This window comes from Archocentrus centrarchus, chromosome 17 (genome assembly GCF_007364275.1).
Source record: "Archocentrus centrarchus isolate MPI-CPG fArcCen1 chromosome 17, fArcCen1, whole genome shotgun sequence".
NCBI classification, from domain to species: Eukaryota; Metazoa; Chordata; class Actinopteri; order Cichliformes; family Cichlidae; genus Archocentrus; species Archocentrus centrarchus.
The window spans coordinates 24,219,668-24,230,952 of record NC_044362.1 but is presented as its reverse complement, the minus strand read 5'-3'; the positions used below and the strand labels follow the sequence as shown (position 1 = coordinate 24,230,952).

The window sequence follows — 11,285 nt, the reverse complement described above, 5'->3', positions numbered from 1 at the left end:
GGGATACTTAAGCACTTCATCAGGGTGAGCTGAGGCCTGGTTGACACACTTTAGCCAGTGGGTCCCCTTGCAGCAGGATCAGAAAAGCTGTAGAGATTTGCTTTGAAGTTGGCTTCTGCCCAGAGAAGCATGGAAATTTGATTAGCTCTCGCATTTTTTTTTTTTTTTTGACACCACCCCTCTTTGAGGATTTTGGGTGACATTTGGGGCTAAAGCTCAATCCCTTATAAATATCTGAGGCAGAGCAGAGGGGCACTCAGGATCTGGAGGTTGAGGAGCAGATTTGGACTAAAGCCATGGATATACCCCAACCTTTCCTCCTCTGTCTGTGTGTCCTCCACTTGACATGTAAGTACTGTTTGCGTTTTCTATTTCACTGCAGCTGTGATATGTGGAGCAGAAGATATTTGCTGACTTAAACACAAATTTGCAACAAATCTGCTCAAATATACTAATAATTGCCTTTTAAATGCAAGTAGTGGAGGATGTGATGCTGAGTTCATGGAGGGATCAATTCACTTACAATGTAACCACATGTAACCAAATTTTAAAGTTTTTTATGATTGAGAATGATATTTCTTGTAAAAAAAATTTATTAATAATGAGTGTCTTATAATAATTAAAACAAAACTTAGAAGAAAACTGATGACTGTAAATAAGTTTTAACCAAAGTGCAGTTCCACTTTGAATCACCAGGGGAAATGTTATGTGCTACTTCTTGTGTTTTCCAGTGACGGGAGCATTGAGCAAACACACAGACCACAGAAACCTGTTTACACAAAGAGCGTGCTGCAAGAGGCAGAGCCACTTTGTATACATTGGACAAGGCAAGGAAGCACATTCATCTACACGTTCAAGAATCCACTTATTGGGTTCACATGCTTTCCACTGTGCCCTCTATAGAAATTAAAGGTTTCAAGATTTCTTTTGATATTTCATCACACTGATGCTTAACGTGTTAAAACAGGATTAAAAGTTCAATGATGAGGTTAAAGTTTTGTAGTTAAAAGAATAAACGTGTTTCAGCGTCTGCCTTTAAATCTGTTTTCCACTCTTCAGACATTTTAGGGAGTCATGTCAGCGTAGATGTAGGCATGTGCAGATCACATTGTGGGGGCCCAACAACACCACCGTACGAAGCTGGGAGGCAACAATACTCAAAATATTCTTCAATGCTGGACTTTCTCAGGAGCAAAAAAGTAAGTGAACTGTTGCGTCGTAATGAGATCAGCTGCAATGACAACACAGAAAAAGTGATGCTTTGTAAATCTGCGGGGTCACCTTGCATAAACTGTTTAATAAATCCGAGGCTACTTCAAATGCATCAGGTAAAAACACGGGAACGTGTTTCTCCCCGTCTGATTCAAACAATAATTTCTCCTTGACTTCATAAAAGAGGACGATTGGACCCGCTACTTCAGAGAGCGCGGGTCCGCTGAACCAGCTGCCTTCATGCGGCGCGACTCATGTGTGCGAGCCGACTGGGATGCGCGTGGACCGGCTTCTTCTGTTCGAGGGACCCCGAGAGGTGGAGGTCATCGAGGACTGTCATTGTGAGATCAAGTTAACCCAGTGCATACGTGTCCCCGGACTGAGGACTTACTACTCCGAGACACCGTACGAGACAGTCATCGACGTGGGAGGATGCTCCCAGTCGAAAGGCTCGCCAGGTGTGTGTGTGTGTGTGTGTGTGTGTGCGTGCGTGCGTGCGTGTGCGCGCGCGCGCGCCTAATACAAAAGGCTAACAAAGTAAGGAAGACGTGTGTAAGTGAGCATGAAGCAGCCAGTACAATTACAAATGATTGACAGTCGGTTTACTTTGTATTTAGTACATAATAAACCAGTTCGTGGTATTAATATTCATCATCAGCCAGACACAAATCTATACTATTAATAGGTAACCTAACAGGTACAGTTTGATTGGCATTGGCTGTGTACTGCTGAGTTTAAAGGGTTTTCAGAAGCTCTGCAAAACACGTGGTTGATCAAGAGACTTTTCATCATTAATAAACTTATCAAAAAAGAAATATTTCACACATCATAATTAAGTTGTTGTTACTATCAATCGTTCACAGATGGCTTCTCCTGTGTCCCCACAAAGTTTGAATCAGCCTTGGTGGAAACCCCCAACAAAGTGGATCTCATACAGACTGTGGCAGCCTGTGAGCTGAAGGAAAGCTGCTACAGGGTCCGATACGTGGAGTATTATTATGAAGTAGTCTACCATGCAGATGGAGTCAAAGAAGAGAAGCTCAAAGTAAGTGTAATCTAGAAACTCTTACTAAATCTGTTCATTTTTCGGCCCCCTTCAATTTTATTTTTAAAGCCAGCCCTTCACAATAAACAGAGTTTCTTCTCTTTGATTAGCATGACATGGTTAACACAGCAAGAAGGATTCACGCTTGGTTGCAGTTTCACACTACTGTAGTGAGGTCGAGAGGAAATGGCGCTCCACCAGGTGCCAGACAATAATTAAGTATCTTTGTTCACTGTAGACAAGTGGAAGACAGCACTTAATCAAAACAACACACTGCCCAGCTCCGTGCATCCTGGGTGCGAAGTACATCAACATGTTCTGCATGCTATTTATGCACAAGCACAGACTTGAGGCTTTTATTGTAGCAGAAGTAGAGCAGGAATTTCTGGCACAATTTTGATTTCTTTTAAGGCGAATAAGTCTAACCAGGTCAATCCTCTCACAACACTTTATTGTTCAAACACGTTCCATTGCACCACCAAAGATGTTTCCCCTTACAGCTACTTATTTCATTCCCAGCCCTGCTTATAAGATTTGAAAGCACAATTAAATCAAATTTGCACAGTATATTGAAGCCCGTAAGGACTAAACAGGATTCTTCCCTCATCATTTTAAACAATTCACAAAACTTCATCGTAAAAGAAACTTTCCACAAGCTGTATGACTGCAAAGTAAGCCAGTATTTGCGATTTTGACATGTGATTTATCCAATAAATAGTAAGAATTTAAGTTGAAGTATTCAGCTCAGTTTTGGTGGTCTGCTATGTCCCTGAAACAAAGGTGTGAATGGCGCCCCAACACAAATGGCCTTTGCAGGTGTTGAATCAAAGCGGTGCTAAACATGCTAAACAGCAGCTGGAACCCAACGCAACTGGGTAAATATTTGTGAGCAGCTGTGAGCTGATTCCTCTCTCTCTGTGTTGCTAATTTTCCTCAGGAAATAGATGTGGGCAGATGTTTAGGAAGCTGCACTACAGGAAACCGATGTCTTCTCAGGTATGTATGAACACAGCTGCTCCACACTGCCTCATGCACACCTCATGACAATTACTTGTGAGCTCTCACACCTTCTGCTCTCAGCATGTTGGCTTCTGGGTAAATTCCTACACCAAATGTTCTTTTTACACCCTTGGCTTTGTTTTGAGATGCTCGCAGACACCCAGTGTTATTGCCTCATCTTAATGATATCAAAATAAATGAACAGAAATTTTTGTTTCAGTGGTAATTGCTTGATTAATTTCTGAATTCTCGGAGAAGTCCAGTGTGCTTAAGTGAATTTGCCTAATAAGTAGTAATATAATTTTTACTTTTAAACAAGTTTTTGGCAATTTTTTTTAATATATTTGTGTTTTCTTGTTTTTATAACAGATGGTCTAATAAATTAGCTCAGCACTAAATGCAACATGTGTAAAAATTACATATTTGTAAATTAATTTAATTCAATAATTGATTGACTTACAGTTGACTTGTAATGATACTATAATACAAACTATGCAGAGGTCCACATTCTAAATTTATCTTTCAGATTCTTTACTGTATCTTGATTTCACAGATAAGGAAGAAAAATGCTGCACAAACAAAAGCATAAATGCATATATTTTGACAGATTTCATTCTGTATCAGTGGGATTTATTTAACTTGTCTTTAATGTAAATATTGCTATCTTGCATGAATTGCATTGATGTGATGCAAATATAGGCATGTTTATTAGTATCACATACAATGCTTATGCAGGAGTTATCCTTCTGTAACTTCCTTACCATGTTGGTATAACATTGTACCACATACTTGTAGCTGTATAGTTACATTAACAATGATGATACATTAGATACAGAAACTATAGTTTCTGTACATTTTCCTATTTGAAAAAAATGTTTTGAGAGATGAATGAAATGCTGCTTGTAGTAATAAAGTGAATTTAATCTTCTTATGCTTTTATATTTTTTGTTGTAGGAGTCCAACTGATCCAGAAATCTGCCACTTGTGGTCTGAGAGGCATTCCAGTTCCTGTGTTCCTCAGGGATATGAGAGCCACAGCTTCATCAACCAGTATGGGCAGATTCGTACAATCCTGTCCATCACTTCCTGCCATTGTCGAAACTAAACGCAGCGCCCTCTGCTGGAAAATAACTTGAAAGACTTTCAGGGGCTCCCAAAATTTGGCCCATAGTGGCTGTAGCGCATTGTGATAGCGGATTTTAAATGGAACTTGCTGCCCAAAGTATTATTGTATTATATGTAATATATGTAAGATGGTAAATTTGTAAATAAATTTAATACAACAATGTCTGAGGACTTGTGCCACTGTACAAAATTTACTAAGAATGCAAATGAAACATGATGGGAAAACGTTTAAGATTTAGATCTGAGATCCGAGATCTAACATGAAAAATTAAGAAAAATGTGACGTGAGTGTGTGAGCCTTTTTAAATGCGTGTATATTTCACAGAATTAAAAAAAAGAAAACTATGCAAACTAAGAAAACAGTCTTTAGGATTTACTGTAAGTCAATAAATTCAGGAGGAAAAAAAACTGAACTAATGTCATGATCAAATATAAAGATATTTGGGTGTGTGTTTCTCTCCAGATTCATCATAAAACACAAAAATTGAATCTCTTTTTTTAAATGTTTTGACCAGTCTAGACATTTCTACCTCCCCATGCAATAGAATAAAATCACTGCATCGCTGAAGTTTCCATTAAGAAACTTTGAAGAAGGTCTGAAAAGAGGAAAACAAAAAGAAAACCAACTTTGCAAATGTGCCTTTGAAAAAACACGTGCAAGCCTTATTTCGATACCAGCATGTGAACACTTAACTTTGTCATCTAAAGGCACGTTTTATGACTTTCCTGCAAGGTAGAAATACTTTGATCTTTTAAGTGTTTATTACAGTTTGCTTTTTGTGCCTGCTTAATTGTGCATAAAGATCAAAGACAGCAAATGGTTACTTCCGAGTTTTCAAGAAATGGTTTTGAAATATGATTAACGCACGATTTACATACAGGCCTGAATCCATCCATAACTGAAGTATTTAAATAGTATTTCTTTGTGGAAGTGGATGATATTGCTATGATATTATTGTTCCTAAATGTAATATGAGGAAATTTAATTTAATTTCCCTTTTTTATTTAATTTAATGTTAAGGCTCATTTGCCTCACAGTGAGGCGGGAGAGATAAAGAAAAAATAAATAATAACGTTGTAGAGATTAATTAATTTGTGCAAGAGAAAAAAGATTCCGATCGGTGTGATGGGCCCAGCTGGATGCTGTGGTTCTTTCAAAAACTAAACTGCAAATTTGATGATTATCCAGCTGAACCACCGCTTATGTAAATCTCACTGAGTGTTCCCAGCAACACTTGTCTCTTTGTCAAAGTAATGGGTTTCATCTAAGACACTGTGCCCGCTATTCCAAATTAACTGATTCATTTAGGCGCAGTTAGCCTCCCGCTGTGAGAGGATGTCCTCAAGAGATCAGCTCCAAGCTTTTTCTATCTTCAGCTTTACATTTTTGTCTCTTAGAAAAATCATCAAGGCTCCTCATTATTAAATATGATTAACAATAATGCACAGGATTTCACTACAATATGGTCTCGTATCAATAAGAATTTAGATTTTCATAGGCTGATGGTAGTTTATTCGAGGTCCTATTGCCAGACGCAGGCTGTATAGAAAGCCACAGTCATGTTCACACCTTTTAACGCCCCCATTAGACTACGTTTACATTCGCTCATTGGTGATTTACATTTGCGACCAAATAGCATCTTTACTACTGTTTACCGAGGGACTGGCGGCACTGAAGAGGGAACGGGGGCATTAGATATAAAAGTCGTCCTTCCAGGATCCCAGTGTCGCTCCACGCAGCTGCGGAGTTCGGAAACTTTGGCTCACCAGGAATTTACTGACACAACAAATATGCTGAAATTCGTCATCATCGTTGCCACTCTGCTGTGCACGGCTGCTGCACGACCTTCGCTTCACTACCTGGAGAATCCTTTTATCCCCGTGAAAGGGTCAGAGGAAGTCCGCTCAGCTGCCATAAAGAGACTTTTGGAAGTTTTCGGGATGGAGGACCCTCCTGCCTTTCATGGGTACAAACAGCCACCTCAGTACATGCTTGATTTGTACAACGCGGTTGCTGATGTGGACGGTGTGACCAAGGACCCACATCTTCTGGAAGGGAACACTGTGCGCAGCTTCTTTGACAAATGTAAGATCCGATTTGTCACCGCTTGTGTGTGCGAGGAGGGCTGCTATGGAAGACAGAATATACGCCTATTAAGGTCTGTTTTAATCCCTAATTATTCACTTTCCTTTTACAGTGCACAGTGATCAGGTGGAGTTCAGGTTCAATTTGTCCATGGTTGCAAGAACAGAGAAGATTCTCACTGCAGAGCTCCATCTTTATAAACTGAGACCTCAGGCAACCTTGACATTCAACAGGCATCACTTCAGCCAGGTATGTAAACCAACTGTAAACCAGTTATCAAATCTGAATGGCTGAACAGCTGTTTTTAATACCGTCTGCATTCATTCGGCTCTTTCAGGTCAGTGTTTATCAGCTGCTTGACACCAGCAAAAACTTCACACAGAAGAAGCTGCTTTCTTCTCGACTCATCCCAGTCCACTCTTCTGGTTGGGAAGTGTTCACAATCACACAAGCAGTAAGTAACACCTTCTGTTTATAGCCCACAAAACAAAACAAGAAAACTTCCTGAAGCTAACACTGGACAGTGTAGACTGCTGTGTTTTAATTAACTTATGAACTTCTTTTTGAAGGTCCGCTCCTGGATGGTTGATGAGGGTACCAACCTGGGACTTCAGGTGGTGGTTCGGACACTGGGAGGGAGCCAAATGGATAAAAAACTGATCCGCTTTGCTTCAGGACGCCACCACCACCACAGCAAACAGCCCATGTTGGTTCTCTTCACTGATGATGGCCGCTACTCTAATCCTCTCGAGAGCAAAGGTGAGATTTCCACTTTAATGTCAGTTATTCCCAATGATAGTGATATTCCAAGTGCAGATTTTATTTTATTTTATTTTATTTTATGTGGCCTTACTGTTGAAAGTAGCAGTGTGGATAAGAATTATAGTGGTTAAAGTGAAACCAGTCTCGAGTCTCCAGAATCATAAGCACAGTGATAATTCACTGAAGTCAGAGCTTACAATATTTGTACATGCATGCGGCACATCCAGCAGCTTTGTCCATCCTTGCGTGGGTGTATCTGAATGAAATATTCACATGAATGTGGCCTATGGCAGAATGCTCATAATTTAACAGATTGATGAAGCCATTGTTTTGTGTGTCCCATTTCCTGAAAAGGTTTAAAGTGGAATGCTTCACATCAAACTCTGCTATAGCTGCTTGATAGCTTCCTTTTCTGTTTAAGGAACATGTCAAACATTGCATTTTTGAAACCTTGGTGAATTTCTCTCTCCAGATCTAGATGATACCACTGCCACTTCTGACCTGCCCCAGGTCCCAATGTCAGGTCCACCTTCCCGTAGCGCTCGCTCTCTGGGCTCTGATGCAGAAGGTGTGCCCATGCACTGCCAGCGGTTGCCCCTGAATGTAGACTTTGAGGAGATCGGCTGGTCGGGCTGGATTGTATCACCCAAAAGTTACAACGCGTACTACTGCAAAGGCTCCTGCCCCTTCCCTCTGGGTCAGACCATGAAACCAACCAACCACGCCACTGTCCAGTCCATCATCCACGCCTTGAAGCTGGTCAAAGGCGTTGGCACGCCGTGCTGTGTCCCCGACAAGCTCTTTTCCATCAACTTGCTCTTCTTTGATGATGATGAGAATGTGGTGTTAAAACAATATAATGACATGGTGGCTGGAAGCTGTGGGTGCCAATAACATCAACTTGTCACTGGTATCGGACTGTGAAGGTTAAAAAACAAAAAACAAACAAACAAAAAAAAAACAACAGCAACAATGTAAATAGAGTTTGGTCAGCTGACCCTGGAAACGTCAGTTGCAACTAGTGAATACTGTGCCCAGTCCTACATGTGACATTGTAATATATGTAAATATTAATAAATTATAATATATGACAGTAATGGAATGGATATTAAATAATGGAAGGGATATTGAATAAATATGTAAATGTGTATTTTTTATGTTTTGTGTTAAATAGTCTGATTACATATTGTAAATGAAAGTCTTGTTTATTATGGAAGAACAACAATTAAAACGGCCCTTGTATCAATCTCATGCCCTTGTAATCTTCAGTGACCACAGTTTTCACCCCACAGTAAATTGTGGGTTGAAAAGCATAAATGCATTTTTACCATCCTGATCTTGGTTTCCTAACTTTTGTTAGCTTGTTAACTTGTTTTCCCAGGTATGATTACAGTAATTTCTTGTGTTTCTTAGTGTTCACCTTTTTATCCTGCTCTGTCTTTCCTTGCTTATGTCTCTCTCTGTTTTGTCAGTGTGCCTTGTGTTTCTAATACTTCATGTTTTTTTTTGTTTTGTTTTGTTTTGTTTTTTTGGGTGATAAGTCCTTATGTTTTCCAGCTCTGTGGACTTTTGTAAATTTTTCTTATTAGCTTATTAAAGCTCACCTGTTGCCTGTCAGAAGTGTCTCTGTGGTCTGCATTTGGGTCCTCTTTGTCAGAAAAATAATCTCCCAAATTTTGTCTAAAATATTCAAGAAAAAGACTCCAGATCCTGCTCACATTAGACATAACCATAACAACAATTTGATAACCTAGATCGGATCAGAATTTTAACATGCATTGTAACATATACATTTTTTCCCTTAAAACCTTAATTTCCAGTAACTAGAAATTAAAACTTAAAAAATAAAATTAAAAAGGAAGCCAGAGAATAGTGATCCTGGATCTGAAAATTCTCCTGGGTGGAAGCCATGTCATCCTTCTCAAACAATCCATGTCTACATAAATATAGGAATTACTGAGGATGGAGGGACATGAGCATTAGCGAACGAAACCACAGCTTCTTTTAGTTTTTGTTCCTCACAGTATTTCCTTACAGTAGTTTCCCCAAATATAATATATAAAAGCATCTGCAATACTCAGCAGAATGTTGGCAGTGCACATTTTAGACTTCTAAATTCATCAGATAGTAAAATAATGAATATTTAGGTGACAAACTTCTTTAACCTCAGAGCATCATAAAGGACATTTCTCACCCCGGTCGTCATCTTTTTTTAACTTCTGCCCTCAGGGAGGTGATAACAGTCCATACCCTTAATCAGGGATTCTATAACACACTTTACAACTTTATGTCATTATTTGTGCAATATTCTTTTACAATTTGTGCATTTTTTATATTTATTTTAATGGATGTAATGTGTTTTTAATGTCACTACTAGAGCACCCACAGTTTTGCTGTATCACTGGAAACAATGACAATAAAGGCATCTTATCTTTGGATTTATTAAGAGTAAAGTGATGTGACCATGGATATTTTGTTTTTCCATCCATCCATCCATCCATCCATCCATCCATCCATCCATCCATCCATCCATCCATCCATCTTCTTCCACTTATCCTTGTCAATTTTTTAACTCCCTGAATGAAATTGAACTGCACCATCATAACCTCTCACTCATGTACACTGACTATGTTCAGCCTCTTTGAATCACAACTTTTAAAGTGACAGGCATCCACAGTCTCTCTGAACATCTTCCACTTTACCACTAGAGGTCCCTTTTGTCCAGTGGGATCTGGGCTGAGATTGGTTGAGAACAGTTCGGATGAGTACAGTGAGCGTAACCACGAGGGCACTCATTCTGTAGTAGCAAATGTCCTGAAGCCCCGTCTTCCTACAACACATTCTCTTGATTTTTTTTTTTTTGGTATCTATACTTCTTGATATTTGAATGCAATCTAGCACCAGAGCCTGTTAATACAAAGCCCCTCTTGTGAAGGTTATAAGAAGAAACAGCCTTTATTGTTCCACAGAGGGGAAATTTGGGTACAGAGTTTATCATAGTTATTGTTTATCATATAATGTTTATCATAGGCCCCAGTTTTTAGTGGTGTTATTTTGGAATCGGTTTTACAAAGTTACAATGTTTCTAATGTCTGACAGGTCTGAATTTTTCATCATATAAACACAATAAACATATAACAAAATATTTTACATAAGTAGCATGGTAATATAATATGACCAAACATATATCTTAACCTCTTATTGATAAAAACAAATTTAGATTTAAAAAAATTAAAGTATACATTAAAAGACCAATATAAATGTACTCATATAATAAAGTAAAATATCTCAAATTCAACAAAGCAAAAGCAAAAATCAGATGACATTAAGTGCCTCAGTATAACAAAGTGTAAACTATAAACCTGATGTTCCAAATGTGCCTCTTAAATTAAAGCGAATCTGATCATGACTGTTAATGCGACTAAAAGAAGTGATAAGAGAGAAGTTTAAGACATAATAAACCATAAGAATTAACAGTTAAATAAAAATTCCTCTGCAAAGATTAATTCTTGTGAAGCACAGCACCCTTTGCTTTTCTTGTTAATGTCAGTAAACAAACTGTTGATTCAAATAAATTCCTCTTGCCATCAAATATTCCTCACTTAACTAGTTTTATATGCTTGTCAGTGCCTTGAGCCCTGAGATTCACCTTATAAACTCCATAGAATATAACAAGAATTAATTCAGGAGTAGAAGGAACAAATAAAAATGGAACACACTCCTACTGACCACGCAAAGCACTTTACACTAAAAGCCACAGTCAGTTGTATTTGGTGTAATGAAAGTATCATTGAAATTGTTCTTTGGGCTCCTTAAAAAGGACCAAAGAACCCTGGGTTTTTACAGACAGACTTGTTGATTTTTCTAAATAAAATATATAAAATCAAACTTTTTACCTTTATTTAACCTTTATTTTTATGACTAAAATCATTGGTTATTCTGGCAAATGACATCCTTATCACTCCTTTTATGTAGAATAGAGCGAGGTAAAGGTGATACCGTACCCTTTCTGTTATAAATTATAATGGCAGGATCAAAGAAAAGGTTTTTTGTCGG

At 38.5% G+C, this 11,285-nt stretch overlaps 2 protein-coding genes across 2 annotated transcripts; both read left to right on the top strand.

Annotated features, from left to right (window-relative positions):
- Positions 1 to 1,122: 1,122 nt before the first annotated feature.
- Positions 1,123 to 4,468, top strand: pnhd (pinhead). The gene is made up of 5 exons (XM_030750975.1): positions 1,123 to 1,199; positions 1,397 to 1,670; positions 2,076 to 2,257; positions 3,195 to 3,253; positions 4,211 to 4,468. Exons 1-5 carry the CDS (start codon positions 1,173 to 1,175, stop codon positions 4,359 to 4,361), a joined length of 693 nt encoding a protein of 230 aa, XP_030606835.1. The 5' UTR covers positions 1,123 to 1,172; the 3' UTR covers positions 4,362 to 4,468.
- Positions 4,469 to 6,172: 1,704 nt separating this feature from the next.
- Positions 6,173 to 8,123, top strand: admp (anti-dorsalizing morphogenic protein). Its single transcript, XM_030752903.1, has 5 exons — positions 6,173 to 6,467; positions 6,580 to 6,716; positions 6,805 to 6,921; positions 7,037 to 7,226; positions 7,702 to 8,123. The coding sequence occupies exons 1-5, from the start codon at positions 6,173 to 6,175 to the stop codon at positions 8,121 to 8,123; spliced, it is 1,161 nt and encodes a 386-aa protein (XP_030608763.1).
- The last annotated feature ends 3,162 nt before the right edge of the window (positions 8,124 to 11,285 follow it).